Source organism: Pelophylax lessonae, assembly GCF_965119305.1.
Source record: "Pelophylax lessonae genome assembly, chromosome: 11".
Taxonomy (NCBI): Eukaryota; Metazoa; Chordata; class Amphibia; order Anura; family Ranidae; genus Pelophylax; species Pelophylax lessonae.
Genome location: NC_138778.1, coordinates 123026893 through 123047780, shown reverse-complemented (window position 1 = coordinate 123047780; position 20888 = coordinate 123026893). Strand labels below are relative to the sequence as shown.

Sequence of the window (20888 nt, the reverse complement as noted above, 5' to 3'; positions counted from 1 at the left end):
TATATTGGTGACATAATTGCCCAAATCTGGGGATCAGGAGCCATTTCCACCCTTTACTCTCGGCTGGGGTTCTTTGTATCCATATAACAGATGTTATACATGACTAAATCTGCAATCAATTTTACTGCAAAATCAAAGGTGCCAGAATGTCTCCCCCCCCCGAGCAGTAATATATTTCTATCCCCCTTGGTGGGAGTGGAGATGACACCATTTATAAGGATATACAGTACATACACACAGCACAAGGCCATGTTCACACTAACAGATGTTTTTCAGGGCTGCAGTTCCTCTGAGCTCCACCAGGTGGTGATCTCACCTCTACCCAGACAGGAAGTCTCTATGGAACACAGACAGGAAGTGATGTCAGATACACACAGGACGTTCCATAGGAAGTAGAGAGAAGACATTGCTGGAAGTGGCAGCAGAGGAGGTAATAAGATCTTATTTTCTATTTACACCCAGTAACCCCCTGTCACGTCCGTCCTCTTCCTCCGTAGGCACTGTGAAGTCTTTTATCTCCAGCAGATGATGATACACACATATATAGTGTGGAAACCTAGATTAACCCCTTCAGGGGGATCAGTTGATGAATAATATATCTTACTTCCAAAGCTGGCCATACATGGTTCAGTTTTAACATTCAGCCAGCGGGATAAGAGAATAAAAGCTGAACACATTTGAGGGGATGGGGGAATCCTCTCTGCTGCACTATTGTATTCTGACAATGGGGGGCGCTCTTCCGCTCTCAGAATGCACAGATCAGTGATGAAGCTATTGGCTGCAGCTGCTGATGGAGTGACTTTTATCCGGCAGTGACCACACATGGATTGAAATGTGAGCGATCCCTGCTGAACCAGCTGAATTTCCATCTATCTATGGTCACCTTAAGTAATTTCCCCCCCTCCCCCTCATCTCTTTCATTATGTAAGTCATGCTGAGATAATCTCCCATTGGCTGAGCAATATTCTCATTTGTCTCTGAGCTCCTTCTTGCTATTCCTCGTCCTGCCTGTTGTTTCCTTGGATTGATTTTCTGTGTAGTGACCCCGGCTTCATCTCTTGGATGCGCTCGTATGTTGCTTGTCCTGACCATTATCCCGATTCCTGGATCTCCTCCTCATCTCACACCCAGTGGGGAAGCTAAACCTTTTCACCCGGGGCAAAATCTCAGTACAATGACCCCCCCCCCCTTCCTGAAGAGGACGGTCTCAGTAGGGCAGTGAGTTGTGTAATAGAATTGTTATTTTTTTTACAATATTATTATATTACATCAGTGTCCCCCTTTATCAATTCTCCACATACATCATTGCCCTCATAGAAACATAGAATGTGTCGGCAGATAAGAACCATTTGGCCCATCTAGTCTGCCCAATATATCTGAATCCCTGGCCCTATCTTATATGAAGGATAGCCTTATGCCTATCCCATGCATGCTTAAACTCCTTCACTGTATTTGCAGCTACCACTTCTACAGGAAGGTTATTCCATGCATCCACTACTCTCTCAGTAAAGTAATACTTCCTCATATTACTTTTAAACCTGTGCCCCTCTAATTTAAAACTGTGCCCTCTTGTGGTAGTTTTTCTTCTTTTAAATATGCTCTCCTCCTTTACCGAGTTGATTCCCTTTATGTATTTAAAAGTTTTTATCATATCCCCTCTGTCTCTTCTTTTTTCCAAGCTATACATGTTAAGGTCCTTTAACCTTTCCTGGTAAGTTTTTTCCTGCAATCCATGTACTAGTTTAGTAGCTCTTCTCTGAACTCTCTCTAGAGTATCTATATCCTTCTGGAGATATGGCCTCCAGTACTGCGCACAATACTCCAAGTGAGGTCTCACCAGTGTTCTGTACAGCGGCATAAGCACTTCTCTCTTTCTACTGCTTATACCTCTCCCTATACATCCAAGCATTCTGCTGGCATTTCGTGTTGCTCTATTAACATCGTCTTCCCACCTTTAAGTCTTCTGAAGTAATTACTCCTAAATCTCTTTCCTCAGATACTGAGGTCAGGATTGTGTCAAATATTCTATATTCTGCCCTTGGGTTTTTACGCCCCAGGTGCATTATCTTGCACTTATCCACATTAAATTTCAGTTGCCAGAGTTCTGACCATTCTTCTAGTTTTCCTAAATCCTTTTCCATTTGGCGTTTCCCTCCAGGAACATCAACCCTGTTACATATCTTTGTGTCATCAGCAAAAAGACAAACCTTACCATCGAGGCCTTTTGCTTAAACAAAATTGGTCCCAGTACAGATCCCTGAGGTACCCCACTGGTAACATGACCTTGTTCTGAATGTTCTCCATTGACTACAACCCTCTGTTGTCTGTCACTCAGCCACTGCCTAATCCACTCAACAATATGGGAGTCCATGCTCAATGACTGCAGTTTATTGATAAGTCTTCTATGTGGGACAGTGTCAAAAGCCTTACTAAAATCTAGATATGCAATGTCTACTGCACCTCCACCGTCTATTATTTTAGTCACCCAGTCAAAAAAATCTATAAGATTTGTTTGACATGATCTCCCTGAAGTAAACCCATGTTGTTTTTCATCTTGCAATCCATGGGATTGAAGATGTTACACAATCCTATCCTTTAATAGGGTTTCCATTAATTTGCCTACTATTGATGTCAGACTCACTGGTCTATAGTTGCTCGATTCCTCTCTACTACCTTTCTTGTGAATGGGCACGACATTTGCCAATTTCCAATCTTCCGGGACGACTCCTGTTACTAATGATTGGTTAAATAAATCTGTTAATGGTTTTGCCAGCTCACCACTAAGCTCTTTTAATAATTTTGGGTGTATCTCATCAGGACCCTGTGACTTATTTGTCTTCACTTTAAACAACAATCTTAGAACGTCTTCCTCTGTAAAGACACATGCATCAAACGATTCATTAGTCATCCTTTCAAGTGGAGGTCCTTCTCCTTCTTTTTCTTCTGTAAAAACTGAACAGAAGTATTCATTAAGGCAGTCGGCTAGCCCTTTATTCTCTTCTACATACCTTCCGTCCTTTGTTTTTAATTTAGTTATTCCTTGTTTTCATTTCCGTTTTTCATTTATATATCTGAAGAATGTCTTATCCCCCTTTTTCATAGACTGAGCTAGTTTTTCTTCTGCCTGCGCTTTAGAAGTTCTTATAACTTGCTTGGCCTCTTTCTGCCTAATCTTGTAGATTTCCTTATCTTCATTGCTCTGGGTTTTTTTATAATTACAAAATGCTAGCTTTTTATTTTTAATGATTTGGGCCACTTCTGCTGAGTACCACAGTGGTCTCTTCCTTTTTTTGCTTTTACTGACATGTCTAATGCAATTTTCTGTTGCCTTCAATAATGCACCTTTTAAGTAGTCCCATTTCTCCTGGACTCCATGTAATCCGTTCCAGTCTGCTAAGGACTCATTTATGACTAATTTCATTTTTGAAAAGTCTGTTTTTCTAAAATCTAAAACTTTTGTTTTTGTGTGGTGTGACTCTTTCACAGTTCTTATATTAAACCACACTGACTGGTGATCACTAGATCCCAAGGTTTCGCCTACAATGACATCATATACCGAATCCTCATTTGTGAATACCAAATCCAAAATGGCCTCCCTCCGGGTTGGCTCCTCAACCACTTGTTGCAAAGACAACCCCAGTAGGGAATTTAGAATATCTGTACTCCTGGTAGAACTTGCTATTTTGGTTTTCCAGTTTATATCTGGAAGATTGAAATCTCCCATAATGATAACTTCTCCTTTCATTGTCATTTTAGCTATTTTTTCAACTAGTAGATCATCTAGTTCTTTAACTTGACCAGGTGGTCTATATATCACACCTACAAGAGTTACTGCATGGTTAGCAAACTGCAACATAACCCAAACTGACTCTATGTTGGCCTCACCAACTTGTATTAGGTTAGATTTAATGCTATCTTTCACATACAGGGCCACTCCTCCTCCTTTATTGCCTTCTCTGTCTCTTCTGTATAAAGAGTTACCCTGGTATGTTATGTCCCAGTAATTTCTTTCATTAAACCATGTCTCCGTAACAGCCACTAAATCTACATTATCAGATGCCATTGTTGAGCCAAGTTCATTGATTTTTTTTTACCTAAACTGCGAGAATTTGTAGACAGGACTCTGAGCTTATCATTTCTTAACCTCTGTGCTTCTGACCTGTTCTGGCATTGTTTCGGGGGGCAATTGGACTCTTGTATTTTCACTCTTTTGCCCCCCCCCCTTCCTAGTTTAAATACTCTTTCGCAAATTCTTGGAGTTGTTCACTAAGTACATTTCTTCCTTTGAGAGAAAGATGCAAACCATTTTTTTTGTACAGTTCCTTTCTATTCCAAGTAGAGCTATCATGAGAAACAAAGCCAAATCCTTGCTCTTGACACCATTTACTAAGCCATATGTTGAACTCCTTTATGCGCCTCTGCCTATCATTCTGAACATTATGCACAGGCAGAACTTTAGAAAATGAAATGGTGGATGCAAAATTCTGTACGTCATTACCAAGTGTGATAAAAGATTTTTTTTACCTCTGACACTTCATTGCAAGCCAGGTCATTTGTCCCTAGATGGACAAGAACATCCACGTCCCCTTCCTGCTTTGCTTGCTTAACAATATTAATAATACGTCTTCTATCTCGTCTAGTAGTAGCACCAGGGAGACATCTCACAAAACCATTTTCTTTAAGCTCCACACTCCTTGCTTCAGAGTACCCCATTACTTTAGAATCCCCCCTAACATCAGTTTCTCCCCTCCATTTGTGTTCCCCCTTACATCAGTGCCCCCCATTAATTTACAACCCCCCTAACATCAGAGCCCCTCCTATTAACATAATTCCTTTTGACATCAGATCCCCACCTTACATCAGTGTCCCCTCTTATATCAATGCCCCACCTTGCATTAGTATCCTCTTACTTCATAGTCCCTCATTACATCAGTCCCCCATTTATATCAATGTCCCCTCTGATATCAATTCCTCCTTACATCAGTGCCCCCCCCCCCCGCCCTCGTACAATAGTGCCTTTTACATCAGTGTCATAGGTGTGCGCAGCTTATTGCATTAGGGTGTGCACCCCAAAGCTTAAACACACGTGTGTGTGTATATATATATGTATATATATATATATATATATATATATATATATATATATATATAATTAGTGCTGCAACGATGCGTCAACATAATCGATTACGTCGACTACAGAAATATGTCGACATGCGTGAAAGGCGTCGTCACGTCACGTCACACGCCCCCTGCTCACATTGCCGGCCGGGCCGCTGCATTGATTGGGGCCGCTGCACTGCCCCGCCCCCGCTGCACTCCAGTCCAGAGTGTCCGGCTCTTCTACGTCAGCCGCTGTGAGCGGCATGACGTCCTGGGGCGGCTGCACCTGCGCATCAACTAAGCTGACTCTCTGTGGCTGCAGACTGCCACCAAGGCCGATGATCCCTCCCACTGTCCCACACAGGCGAAACGTCACGTGCCACTCCAGCAGCATCATGTGATCGCAGGTGAGCCTGAGGGGTCTGCACTGGAAGGGGGCTTACTAAGTGGTCTGTACTAGGTGGGAGGGCTTACTGAGGGGTCTGTACTAGGTGGGAGGGCTTACTGAGGGGTCTGTACTGGGAGGGGGGGCTTACTGAGGGGTCTGTACTGGGAGGGGGGCTTACTGAGGGGTCTGTACTGGGAGAGGGGGCTTACTGAGGGGTCTGTACTGGGAGGGGGCCTAATGAGGGGTCTGTACTGGGAGGGGGGGCTTACTGAGGGGTCTGTACTGGGAGGGGGCCTACTGAGGGGTCTGTACTGGGAGGGGGCTTACTGAGGGGTCTGTATTTTTTGTTATTCAAAGGATTAATTAGCTAATCAAAAAAAGAACACTCAATTAAGCCAAAAAAATAAAAATAATCGCTAGATTAGTCGACACAAAATAATCGTTAGTTGCAGCCCTTATATATATATATATATATATATATATATATATATATATACTGTGTGTGTGTGTGTGTGTGTGTGTGTGTGTGTGTGTATATATATATATATATATATATAATATACATCGTATCTCACAAAAGTAAGTACACCCCTCACATTTTTGTAAATATTTTATCTTTTCATGTGACAACACTGAAGAAATTACACTTTGCTACAATGTAAAGTAGTGAGTGTACAGCTTGTATAACAGTGTAAATTTACTGTCCCCTCAAAATAACTCAACACACCGCCATTAATGTCTAAACCGCTGTCAACAAAAGTGAGTACACCCCTAAGTGAAAATGTCCAAATTGGGGCCAAAGTTTCAATATTTTGTGTGGCCACCATTATTTTCCAGCACTGCCTTAACCTTCTTGGGCATGGAGTTCACCAGAGCTTCACAGGTTGCCACTGGAGTCCTCTTCCACTCTTCCATGACGACATCACGGAGTTGGTGGATGTTAGAGACCTTGTGCTCATTCACCTTCCATTTGAAGTTGCCTCACAGATCCTCAATAGGGTTTAGGTCTGGAGACATTCTTGGCCAGTCTCCAAAGTGAGGGGACCATGCTCTGCTTCAGTATGTCACAGTACATGTTGGCTTTTATGGTTCCCTCAATGAACTGTATGCATGCAATCCCAGACCATGGCACTCCCACCACCATGCTTGACTGTAGGCAAGACACACTTGTCTTTGTACTCCTCACCTGGTTGCCGCCACACACACTTGACACCATCTGAACCAAATAAGTTTATCTTGGTCTCATCAGACCACAGGGCATGGTTCCAGCAATCCATGTCCTTTTTTTTGTAAATTTCGGTTTATTCCTTTAAACAAGAAAAGGACAAAACACTACATAGATGCAACGCAGGGCTAACACAAAAATAGAAAAACAGCTGACAACAGGCAACCTGAGACCTTGTAACACTAACGAGTCACATGACACCGGGGAGGGAAATGGGCTAATTGGGCCTAATTTGGACATTGTCACTTAGGGGTGTACTCACTTTTGTTGCCAGCAATTTAGACATTAATGGCTGTGTTTTGAGTTATTTTGAGGGGACAGCCAAGTTACACTGTTATACAAGCTGTACACTCACTACTTTACATTGTAACAAAGTGTCATTTCTTTAGTGTTGTCACATGAAAAGATAGAATCAAATATTTACAAAAAATGTGAGGGGTGTACTCACTTTTGTGAGATACTGTGTATATACAGTGCCTTGCGAAAGTATTTGGCCCCCTTGAACTTTGCAACCTTTTGCCACATTTCAGGCTTCAAACATAAAGATATAAAACTGTAATTTTTTGTGAAGAATCAATAACAAGTGGGACACAATCATGAAGTGGAACGAAATTTATTGGATATTTCAAACTTTCTTAAATAAAAAACTGAAAAATTGGGCGTGCAAAATTATTCAGCCCTTTTACTTTCAGTGCAGCAAACTCCCTCCAGAAGTTCAGTGAGGATCTCTGAATGATCCAATGTTGACCTAAATGACTAATGATGATAAATAGAATCCACCTGTGTGTAATCAAGTCTTGGGGTATATCTCTATCAGTTTTGCACATCGAGAGACTGAAATTTTTGCCCATTCCTCCTTGCAAAACAGCTCGAGCTCGGTGAGGTTGGATGGAGAGCGTTTGTGAACAGCAGTTTAAAGTTCTTTCCACAGATTCTCGATTGGATTCAGGTCTGGACTTTGACTTGGCCATTCTAACACCTTCATATGTTTATTTGTGAACCATTCCATTGTAGATTTTGCTTTATGTTTTGAATCATTGTCTTGTTGGAAGACAAATCTCCGTCCCAGTCTCAGGTCTTTTGCAGACTCCATCAGGTTTTCTTCCAGAATGGTCCTGTATTTGGCTCCATCCATCTTCCCATCAATTTTAACCATCTTCCCTCGATCTGACTCACTCCCTCACTGACCTCAGCAAGAGGGCGGAGAGGAAAGGCAGAGAGGAAAGGAGGGGGGAGGAGGGAGGAGAAGGGAGGGGGGAAGTCACGGAAGTGCAGAGCTGTGAGAGAGAGAGATAGCCGTCGGCTTCACACTGCAGACAGCTCGCTGACAAGCGGGGAAAGTTCACAATGCAGCACAACTAATCGACGGAGCAACTAATCGATAATGACAATCGTTGACAACGATTGTAATTATCGATTATTATCGATTTAGTCGATTAGTTGTTTCAGCCCTAGTGCATTTATGCAGAGACTTGATTACACACAGGTGGATTCTATTTATCATCATTAGTCATTTAGGTCAACATTGGATCATTCAGAGATCCTCACTGAACTTCTGGAGGGAGTTTGCTGCACTGAAAGTAAAAGGGCTGAATAATTTTGCACGCCCAATTTTTCAGTTTTTTATTTAAGAAAGTTTGAAATATCCAATACATTTCGTTCCACTTCATGATTGTGTCCCACGTGTTGTTGATTCTTCACAAAAAATTACAGTTTTATATCTTTATGTTTGAACCCTGAAATGTGGCAAAAGGTCGAAAAGTTCAATGGGGGCTGAATACTTTCGCAAGGCACTATATATATATATATATATATATATATATATATACACACACACACGCACACACACACACACACGGACCCATTCACACTAGGAACTGCATGTTCAATGGGGGCTGAATACTTTCGCAAGGCACTATATATATATATATATATATATATATATATATATATATATATATATATATATATATATGCACACACACACACGGACCCATTCACACTAGGAACTGCATGTCAATCGTACAGGCATGCTGTTTGGTTCCTGTGCGATTCACATGCAGTTCTCTGCAGTGCGATTTCAGCCCCATTTGTTTTGAAAGGACTGAAACAGCACCACACTAAATTTGCATGCACTACTTTATGAAATGCACCTCAATTTTGTACCATGCTATACAGTGCTGGCAAATGCACTGTATTAATTGACCCCAGCAGCGGGTCGCAAGGGTGAAAAGGAGACTACCACTTTTGAGACAGGCGGAGTAATCTTCCACAGCTTTTGCCTACAATTAAATTAAAGCCCTAGCCTGCCTCAGCAGATTGATATAGAAGGCTGGGACTTTAATTGTTGGGAGCCGCAGTGCGGTAGATCACTCCACCTGCACCCGAAAGTAGTTAAATAGTTCCTTTTTCTGCCCCCAGGTCCTTAGCTGAACAATGGGACCTGGGAAGATTTTTTTTTAAATAGCTGCAGAGTAGGAGTTAAATTGGCAGGTCCTGGCAGAGCGATGCACAGGGGGTTGATTAGGGTGTGCCCAGGCACACCCCGTGTGCACGCCTATGATCAGTGTGCCCCCCTACCTAACCAGCATGGTTGTATCAGACAGAACAGCGGGAGCTGCAAGGCAGAGCAAGTATAAATGGGGAAGTTCTTTCCTCCTCCGAGAGCTGGGGGGTGTGACAAACAAGTGATGTCATTGGTTGTTAGGATGCCAGTGGTCCTAGCAATCAAGGACTGTGGGGGAGGGGGTGTGCAGAGCTTTAGAGCCGTGTGATAGCAAGAAGACAGAAGAGATCTTGCAGGTGCTCTTGTTACTGCCGGCTGCAGATGAAAGATGGGTTGTGTGTAATGAGAGAGAGAAGGATCAGCCTCCCCTCTACTACTCCTGGTCCTAGAAGAAGACGAGCTTACCTGGCTTGTTCCTTCCTCTCCTCATGCACAAACTTTCCCGGGAAGGCTGCACAGCGCACACCCATGCAGGATCCTCCTCTGCTCACACTTATCCTTTCAAGATCTCTCATGGCTGTGAGAAGTACAGATCCCGGGGGGCACTCAATGGGAGAACAGTACAGGCTGGCAGCAGGAGCATCGCACTGGTAGGAGGGAGAAGAGGGAGAGAGAATACTGTCCACACTGCATCTGGGCTCTCTCCTCCTCGCTCCTATGGGCTGGCTGCAGGAGTAGTGAAGTCGCTGTCACTACTCCTGTCAGCAGCAGAACCCCTCTCAATGTGGCACCCAGGGCACCCCCCCCGGCCCACTCCCTAGTTTCAGCCCTGCTCACACCCAACATAGAGAATGGAATTTGTGACCCAGGAGACCCCTGTACCTCAAAAATCATAACAAACACTAAACTGTTCAGATTGAATATTTTCTCACTGGGATCCATAGTGCTTAAAGTGATAAAAAAAAGTATTTTTTTGTTTAGAAATAATAAACATGTTATACTCACCTGCTCTGTGTAAGGGCCCTTTCACACGGCGCTCCGTATGTCCGCAAATCATCCTATTTTTTTTGCGGATGATTTGCGGACATAATGTAAGTCTATGGCATTGCGGATGTCAGCGGAATACCATCCGCTGACATCCGATTTTCTTCCTGTCAGTTCTGTTCCGTTTTTTGGAACTGAACAAAATCCTATTTTTGTTCCGTTCAAAAAACGGAAAGGAAGGAAAATCGGATGTCAGCGGTGTCATCTGCTGACATCCGCAAACCCCCATAGACTTACATTATGTCCGCATATCATCCGCAAACGGATGGGATGATATGCGGGCATACGGAGCGGATGACAGAAATGTCATCCGCTCCGTGGAAAAAAAAAAAAAGGACCACAGCGGAGCTCTCACACGGAACGGAGGCACTCATGCCCATCGCTTACTCGAGATGGGGTTCAGGTAAGCATTAGAGGGGCAGGGGGGCTGCTACACACAGAAGGATATTTACCATCATGCACAGAATCCATGAAGGTATTAAACCTTGAGCCCTTACAACCACTTTAAATATACACTGACCTTCTTATTACTTCCTGATATCCTTATCCTATTAATGTACAACCAATACCAATCCAGATAATTCTCTGTTATTTTATCTGTCTACATGGAAACCTTCATAGATGACGGAACCAATGAGGATGGAGGAGAACCGGAGTCACATGACTGAGAAGATACTAAAACTCACCCTGGAGATCATCTACCTGCTGACTGGAGAGGTGAGGAGGATTCTGGGAGGTCACATGACATCACTCTTATCTCTATTAATAAAACACAGACCTGACCGGAGAAGTGAGGAGGATTCTGGGAGGTCACATGACATCACTCTTATCTCTATTAATAAAACACCGACCTGACTGGAGACGTGAGGAGGATTCTGGGACTCTAACATGATATTCCTATTGGTTTCTCAAAACAGAGATTTCCTCTTCTGAAGTCAGGTGATCGAATGACCATCACAGTGCCTCCATTTGACTTCCTAAAACCTGAGAGACACAACATAGAGAAGATTCTAGAAGTCACTAAGAAGATGATGGAGCTGCTGACAGGAGAGGTGAGCGGTGCTGGGAATTCTGGGACATTATCCAGTAACAGACAAGGGATGTGTCTGGATGGTGACTGTATCATTGTGTGTGTCAGGTTCCTATAAGGTGTCAGGATGACACTGTCTATTTCTTCATGGAGGAGTGGGAGTATTTAGAAGGACACAAGGATCTCTACAAGGACGTCATGATGGAGAATCAGAAGCCTCTCACATCACCGGGTAAGAGGAGACTTTATTGTAAAGGAGAGAGCAGTACGGAGGGTCCACCTAGATCCCCCATCATCTGATAAACACATAGAAACAATGTATTCAGTCAGTGGATGTGTTTCCTACAGATGGATCCAGTAATAGGAACCCACCAGAGAGATGTCCCCGTCCTCTGTATTCCTGGGATTCCACACAGGAAGGTCACACCATCCCCCACCATCATCAGGTAAATGAGGAACAATTACTGATTGTATCATTAGGATCTGTACATTTTCTGCCTTGTTACCATTGATGTCATTTTTATTCTATATCCAGGGTGGAACCCTGAGAGATTCTAAAGTTGAGGGTAAAGAAGAAATAAAAGAGGAGGATGATGAGGATGGGGTGATGGAGGAGTCAGAGTTTACAAAAGAACACAAAGATCTGTACCAGGACACCATGGTGGAGTCATCCAGTTACAGAAAGCAACCAGAGAGATGTCCCCATCCTCTGTATTCCCGGGATTCCACAATGGAAGTTAACACCATCTCCCACCATTACAAGGTTGGTGGCATCTAGAACATGGAATCATAGAGGTGATGTGTTGATTTTTGTAAATGTGATTTTACAAGATAAAAGCATATGTCTTACAGTTGATATTTTCAATCCTTTTCTTGTTTTAGGGTCAAGATCTGATTGATATCAAAGTTGAGGTTAAAGCAGAAGAAGAAGAGACGTATGTGAGGGATGATCAGCAGTCTATGGAGGAGGATGGAATAAGTGGGACATTTATAGAGGAGGACACTCCTACAGAGATCAGAACAGGTGGGTCATTAACACTAAATACATTCCTCCACCCATACTGCTCACTGATTGGCCCAGAGTAGGACAAGGACGGGGTGATATCAACCTGTAATCCCCTAGTCACTTTCCTGAGCTGTGTTCCCCGTCCTGTATTCCTGTATTTCTCTCGGATAATCTTCCTTCTCTGTGCTGCAGACACAATTTATGTATCTAGACTGGATTTATGGGGATTCTGGGGTTCGGCTGGCAGCAAAGAGGCGTTACTAGACCTAGGCACCTAGGGAATGTACCTTGAGTCTTCTTCCCCTTGCCCGGGTCTAACAAGATCTCTAAAAGGAACAATTCTCCCTGGTTACTTGCTCTGTTGTCCGCTGGCTGTGCCAGATTTAGGGATATGTCTGTATAGTCTCAGACTCAAGTCACTGAGTGCAGTCTCAGGAGATGGGAGGCAGCGGTGTGGGACCTCTGCAACTTGTCTCATGTAAACATTTAAGCTTCCTCTGATTACTGAATACCAATATTATCAGTCCTGACCCTCACACTGTATAATTTATATTGTACTTTTTATATTTGTGACCCTTATTTTGTATATAATGTACTGTATATTGCACATTAGATAGAAGTCACTTCTGTCCATCATACTATATTTTGTACATTTAATAGTCCTGACCCCTGCAATATATACTCTGTTGTACATTACATACTCCTGACCTCTGCACTATATACTCTGGGGAAAATTGACTAAAGCTGGTACACACAGTACCCCGCTGTCTTGTATGTTACTTAGTTCCTACACTTGCCCTATATACTCAATGCTTTACATTATATAGTCCTTACCCCTGCCCTATATACTCTGTGTAGTACATTACATACTCCTAAACCCTTCACTATATACTCGATGTTGTACATTACATACTCCTGACCCCTGCACTATATACTCTATGTTGTACATTAAATACTCCTGACCCCTGCACTATACACTCTATATTGTACATTACATACTCCTGACCCGTGCACAATTTAATCTATGTTGTACAATACATACTCCTGACACCGACACTATATACTCTATATTGTACATTATATACTTCTGACCCCTGCACTCTATGTTGTACATTACATACTCCTTACCTCTGCACTACATACTCTATGCTGTACATTACATACTCCTGACCCCGGCACTATTTAATCTATGTTGTATATTACGTACTCCTGACCCCGGCACTATATACTCTATATTGTACATTATATACTCCTGACCCCTACACTATATACTCTATGTTGTACATTACTTACTCCTGACCCCTGCAACACTGTACCCAAATTAATTTTTTTTCACACAAATAGAGCTTTCTTTTGGTGGTATTTAATCACCACTGGGTTTTTATTTTTTACTAAAGAAAGAAAAAAAGACAGACAATTTTGAAAAAAAAAAGTTTTTCTTAATTTCTGTCAGTGAATTTTGTAAATAAGTAATTTTTCTCCTTCACTGATTTGCGCTGATGAGGCGGCACTGATAGGCTGCACTGATGAGGTGGCAGTTATGGGCACTGATGAGGAGGCACTAATATGCTGCATTGATGAGCATTGATAGGTGGCACTGGTGGGCGGCACTGATGGACGGCACTGATGGGCACTGACAGACGACACTGATGGGCATCAGTGATGGGCACTGATTGGCATCACTGATGGGCATTGATCGGGCACTGTTTTGTGTCACTGATGGGCACTGTTTGGGCACAATTTTTTTTACTATGCTGTACTTTACTGTAATCAGGGCACTGATTACCTTTCCTGGACTTCCCTCTGAGGAGGAGCCGCTGATCGGCTCTCCTCGCCACACACTCTGACAGTGTGAGACGAGGAGCGTCAAAAAATGGCACCTCCTCATTGACATGTGACTGGCTGTGATTGGATACAGCCGATCACATGGGTAAAGAGACACGTCATTGGCTCTTTACCAAGATCAGGGTCGCACCGTGTCCTCGGAACACAGTGCGGCCGCGATCGCCGTGCTGCGCGCCCCCGAGGACACACAAGAGCGGCTGTTCTGGGGCTCTGTCATATGATGTAGTCCCAGAACGAGAGCCGCTCCACTGTCATTTGATGGTGGATGGGAGGGCGGCAAGTGGTTAATCTATGTTGTACATTACAAACTCCTGACCCCTGCACTATATTCTCTATGTTGTACATTACATAGTCCTGACCCCTGCACTATATACTCTATGTTGTACATTACATAGTCCTGACCCCTGCACTATATACTCTATGTTGTACATTACATAGTCCTGACCCCTTCACTATATACTCTATGTTGTACATTACATATTTCTGCTGTACATACAATAACCCAGTGATGTTGGTCTTCAGGATCAGTCTAGTAGTCATCATCTTGGTTGTTCCCCCCCCCCCCCCCCCCCATCCTCACTCTCTGACCTCTGGTGGGGCTCAGCCCTGCTGTTTTTCTTGACTAAATCATGGACTAAATTAGGAAGTGCAGGACTTCTTGTGTTGGGAAGATTGAGTGATAGAGGGGGAGGGGACACTCGTCCTCTAATCCTCTCATCCCTGTCACTCCTATAAAAGACAGTTCTCATTGTTTCCTCACTCTCTGACTAAGGTCCATGAATAAAGAAATGAACTAGTAGGAGATTAGAGGACCCATTTACTAGTTACCTTGAGGGTGGAATTGTAAGATCCTCCAGAGACAAAGCTGCCTGATGTGGGCGGAGTCCTGGTTTAGGGGAACCAATCTGCTCATGTCTAATGATAATCTTTGTATTTCTATTTTAGTAGATGGACGGGAGATGAGGAAAACCTCAGAGGATTGTCTCACTTTGTCTCCAGACTGTAAAGTAGAAGATGAGGACATCACACAGTATAGTCCAGGAGAAAACCCGGCTACCTCAAATGTCCATCCAGGACCACACAGTGTAGATGGACCATCGTATTCCTCTTATCCTGAGGAACCTCAGACTGTGAGGGACGGTGCCGGACCATCGTATTCCTCTTATCCTGAGGAACCTCAGACTGTGAGGGATGGTGCCGGATCATCGTATTCCTTTTATCCTGAGGAACCTCAGACTGTGAGGGACGGTGCCATCCTTCCAACTGATAAGAGGTTTTCCTGTACTGAGTGCGGGAAGTGTTTCAATTTTAAATGCCGGCTTGATGTGCATAAAAAATCTCACACTGGTGAAAAACCGTTCTCCTGTCCTGAGTGTGGGAAATGTTTTTCACATAAGTACAATCTTCAAACACATCAAAGATCCCATACAGGTGAGAAGCCATATTCCTGCCCCGAGTGTGGGAAGTGCTTTTCAGTGAAGTCCCATGTTTACAGACATCAAATTTCCCACATGAAGGAAAACCCATATTCCTGCTCTGAGTGTGGGAAATATTTTTCACGGAAGTCCCATTTTTACACACATCAGAGATCTCACACAGGGGAGAAGCCGTATTCCTGTTCTGAGTGCGGTAAATGTTTTTCAGACAATTCCAGTTTTTACAAACATCAGAGATCTCACACGGGGCAGAAGCCATATTCCTGCATTGAGTGCGGGAAATGCTTTTCACAGAAGTCCAATCTTTACTGCCATCAGAGATTGCACACTGGGGAGAAGCCATATTCCTGTCCTGAGTGCTGGAAATGTTTTTCAGAAAAGTCCCAACTTTACACACATCAGAGATCTCACACGGGTGAGAAGCCATATTCTTGTCCTGAGTGTGGGAAATGTTTTGCACGGAAGTCTCATCTTTACACACATCAGAGAATACACACGGGGGAGAAGCCGTTTTCCTGTCCTGAGTGTGGGAAATGTTTTTCAGACAAGTCCAGTCTTTACAGACATCAGAGATTGCACACAGGGAAAAAGATGTATTCCTGTTCTGAGTGTGGGAAATGTTTTTCACAGAAGTCCAGTCTTTACACACATCAGAGATCTCACACAGGGGAGAAGCCGTATTCTTGTCCTGAGTGCGAGAAATGTTTTACTGAAAAATCAAAACTTGTCACACATCAGAGATATCACACAGGAGAGAAGCCATTTTCCTGTTCTGAATGTGGGAAATATTTTTCACAAAAGTCCCATCTTTACAGACATCAGAGATCTCACACGGGGGAGAAGCCGTATTCTTGTCCTGAGTGTGGGAAATGTTTTTCACAGAAGTCCACTATTTACAGACATCAGAGATCTCACACGGGGGAGAAGCCACTTTCCTGTCCTGAGTGAGAGAATTATTCCTCACTTAAGTCCTGTCTTCCTGTACATCAGGGATCCCACACAACCCTCGAGGTGTATTAGTGCCTTGAGTGCGGGAAATGTCTCCTATATGAATGGTGCTGGACATCACAGCTCTCATTTTGGGAAGAAGCACACCCTGATATACACCTCAGATATACTCCATGGCTGATCTTCATCATGTAAGAAACCGTTGATAAGGAGACATGGATGAAATGTTGTCCCGTGTTGGCCATTGATAACAGTAGAAAAATAAAAATGGAGTCATTGCCTTTCATTGGCTGAAACACATAGAGGTCTATTTAAAATAATGTTGAATGAATGTGACCAGCATTACCCTAGCTGTGATGAGTTTTGGTCATATTTTATTTTATTTGATCATTGGCTTCTTCTGCTGGCCATAATAATAATAACAAATCGTGTTGCGCTATTTTTTTGTGGCTGGGATATTTCAGGAAAAATATTCCATTACGTCCACTAGATATAGCTGAGGATCTTAGGAAATCCCTGTGCTAAAGTATGGCCAGAATTTGTCATGGCTGGATGAATGATTGTCTTTTTTGTCCAATGAATTTTCTAGAAGTAGACCCCTTAGTTTCCTTCATTAGACATGGCTTCATATTGGTAACTGGGATCATACTCCTGCACTGATGAGTACAGTACATACTGAAGGATATAAGTTACTTAAACCAACCGTTGATTTACATGGAAAATGCTGCATTTGGCCTTTAGTTGGCGTTAAGTATCATAGGAATTAGCAGCATCCAATTGCCAGATGTAGCACCTTCCTAGGTAGGTGCTAGGTAAAACATATTGTGGCCCTGTTCTGCTTATTCTGTTAGTTAGTCTGTCACATGTTTCCAGGTGTGGCTGTCGGGGGAGTCTCCCCTCTGTATCCGATAAGGGATCTTGTTGGACAGCGGAGGAAACCTAGCCAATAGTACACCAGGGTTTATGTCTGTCCCAGTGGGAGCGCATTGCTGCAATGCAATATATAACAATTCTGTGCAAATCAAGTGCAATAAATAACATCTAGGAAAAAAATTGATATTGTGCAAAACATATGCTGTGCAATGACTGTGCAAAAAAGCAATATTTAGATCATATAATAAAGTGCAAACTCAGTGCAATATAAAAGTCCATACAACAGTCCTTCAATAGGAAAACAATGCTTGATGCTTGTTCCGTGCTGCTTTTGGGGTTCCCCCCTTTGTGTATCTACTTACCACAATGTGGTTTGGTGTAGGCAGGAGATGCTGACAGTGAATTCCTTGTGCTCGTGAAGGGCTGTTGTGTTAATGTTGGAAGCGATCCTTTAACAATGTTGAGTGATCCCAGGTATCCTCATAGAGACAAAAAGCTCATCATAGTGAAGATCGTTTAAAACTCATTTATTGCGATAAAAAAACAATGGGAATACTCACAAACATAGTAAAATCAAAAGCCTGTAACATGTACACGGCGCGGTGGTCAGCTGCTCCCGCAGCGTGCGCTTCACCGGCCGGAAATCACGTGGCTAACCTCTCGGCCAATGGCTAGACGCGTTTCGCTGTGGACACAGCGTCATCTGTAGCTGGCATATCGAGCGTGCCACTCATGCTATAAATACACCTGTGCTATATGTCTCTTCCGGTGTAGTTAATCCGATACACACTTTCTGAAAATTCTTTATCTAAGTAATTTAAAATTTAAAAAAAATTAAAGTAAAAAATTTCTTTAGAAATTTTAATCATAATATAAAACCCACAAAGCAGTACATACCAGAAAGCAAATAACCACTTAGATAAAGAATTTTCAGAAAGTGTGTATCGGATTAACTACACCGGAAGAGACATATAGCACAGGTGTATTTATAGCATGAGTGGCACGCTCGATATACAATGTAAACCATTTATTACATAAAATCACGAGTCACTTACATGATAGGCAATAAAAGCAGGCATGATGAGACATCACAAGGGTTCATTCACAAGGCTCCCTGCAGGCTCTCTATCCTAGAAGCCATCCAACAGCGTGGGGGGATGGAAGAAAACAACATGGAGCTCTGAGTTAAAGGTCGCGGGCTGAACCGAGGTCGTGGTATAACGCACGCCTTGCTCATGGACTGCAGGAACGTGGTGTCATCACAGGGGCGGTCCGAAATGCGTTTGGGCCTAAAGATTAGATAAAACCCCCAAACATATTTTCTGAAAGCAGAGGCCCTGGAGAATAAAATGGTGGAAATTGTTAGGGTGTTCCACGTACACAAATGTCACCTTCATATCCGGGTTTATTTTCTCCTTTCCCCCATTTTCTATGGTGTGATCTTTTCTACAATACTTTGTTATAATAATGTAACACGTTGTGTATTGTATTGTACACAAATTATTACTGACTCCGCCTCCACATTCCAGACAAGTCATTTTCCTGACCAATTGGATTTCTTCCTTTACTAATTCCTGATTCTATGACTGCAATCTTGTTAAAAGTAAAATTATAATAAAAAGTTGTTGCATTACTGTCTCTTTGTTTCTTTGTGACACACTTTTTCTGTAAATATTTTATTTTGCACCTTTTTTTTTTTCACCTTTTTATTATTAAACCATATTTTGAAAATTGTTAAAACTGTCTCTATTGGCCGAATGCAAACACAGAATCCTTGTCTCCTGAAGAGCGCTACTACATGACACATCCCTGAATATACCTGTCTGTGATGACCGCGTGTGTACAGACGTTTATTTTATAATCATAATTGTATTTCAAATCTTGTGAAGTTTCTGACTCTGGCAGTTGAAAGGGTTAATTGCTTAGTTACCTTAACCCAGTGCCTCTCCCTCTCAGTCCGTCGGCACCTAGGTTGTGAGCTGGAGAATCTTTGTGCAGAGTGCGGCAGAGAGTGCCATTTTTTTATATCAGTGACCGCGCGGTGTGAGGTTGACCAGTCCTTTGTAACGAGTTGGTGAGAAGGGGAGGGTCTGACACCGCCATCCTCACACTTCTCCTTTCGGCTTTTGTAGACTTTTTTGGGGGGAGGTAAGTATATGGATTATTGGTAGTTTTGCTCTTCTTTGTGATGATGACCTGCTGTTCACATCTGGGGCTGGAGCTGGTAAGTCAACACTACATCAGGGTACAGGGCAAAGACAAGGGGGTGGGTGGGCATCCAGGAGGAGCAGCTGCCCTGTGCACAGTGGTTTAATTTGGGGGAAGGGTGGAGGCGGTGACAGCGCCCTCTAAATGCAGCCTTGGACATGACTTGTCACATGGCCATTTTAGTGATTGCCTATGCAGAGAGAAGCATGGGGGTGCTGGAGAGGTGACATGCTTCATCTGATGTCCTTCCCATCCAGCGAGTCTATGGTGCATTCTGCAGCTGTACAGGAGATACCATTGCAGATGAGAGGAGGGAACTCCCCAGCAGATGGTGGACTGTGGGGACTCACCAGCAATGCCATGCCAAGGTCTGAGTCAAAATAAAGAGGGCACTGATCTGGGTGCAGTATTGAAGTATACAGTTTATTAACCACTTGCCAACCGCCCACAGTATATTTACTGCGGCGGTCAGCCCCTCCTGGGCAAAGCGACGTAGTACTACATCGCTCGCCCAGGAGCCTGCAGGGGGCGAGCGCGTGCCGCTAGAGGCGCGCTTCCGCCCCCGCTCGTTCACGGCCATCCCTGCGCGTATGACCGGCGGCTCCGATGTCCGCCGGCCATTCGCGATCTCTCACTAGAGAGGGAGAAAGGCAGGCGGCTGATGTAAACAAAGACGCCTGTCATTCTCCCTGGTGTAACTGCAGAGATCATACGATCCTGCTATGTAGGATCGTATGTCTCTGTGGTTAGATCACAAGCCACGCCCCTTTACAGTTAGAAGCACACCCCTAGGGACACACTTAACCCCTTGATCACTAATAAAGTTAACCCCTTCCCTGCCAGTGTCATTTTTACAGTAACAATGCATATGTATAGCACTGATTACTGTAGTAATGTTACTGGTACCCCCAAAAGTGTCAAAAATGTTAGTCAGGGGTCCGATCTGTCCGCCGCAATGTCGCAGTCCCGCAAAAAAAATCGCAGATCGCCGCCATTATTAGTTTGAAAAAAAAACAATAAAAATTACATAAATATTTCCCTTAGTTAGTAAACGCAATAACTTTTGTGCAAACCAATCAAAATACGCTTATTGCGATTTTTTTTTACCAAAAATATGTACCAGAGAACAAATTGGCCTAAATGTTAAAAAATTAGATTTTTACATTTTTTGGGGGGGAATTTCATATAAATAAATTTGAAAAATATTGTTATTTTTTCAAAATTGACGCTCTTTTTTTGTTTATAGCGCAAAAAATAAAAATCGCACAGGTGATCAAATACCACCAAAAGAAAGCCCTGTTTGTGGGAAAAAAAGGACGTCAATTTCATTTGGGTACGG

The 20888-nt window shown here is 43.1% G+C and overlaps 1 protein-coding gene across 1 annotated transcript in view; it reads left to right on the top strand.

Annotated features, from left to right (window-relative positions):
• The window catches only part of LOC309567170 (uncharacterized protein), a 563610-nt gene that overhangs the window by 177551 nt on the left and 365171 nt on the right, over positions 1-20888 (top strand). Inside the window, exons 4-8 of the mRNA XM_082272529.1 lie at positions 11342-11465; positions 11582-11679; positions 11769-11996; positions 12116-12257; positions 15030-16659. Of these exons, the coding sequence (XP_082128655.1) occupies positions 11342-11465; positions 11582-11679; positions 11769-11996; positions 12116-12257; positions 15030-16468 (2031 nt within the window). The 3' untranslated portion in view covers positions 16469-16659. The remainder of the gene's footprint in view (positions 1-11341; positions 11466-11581; positions 11680-11768; positions 11997-12115; positions 12258-15029; positions 16660-20888) is intronic.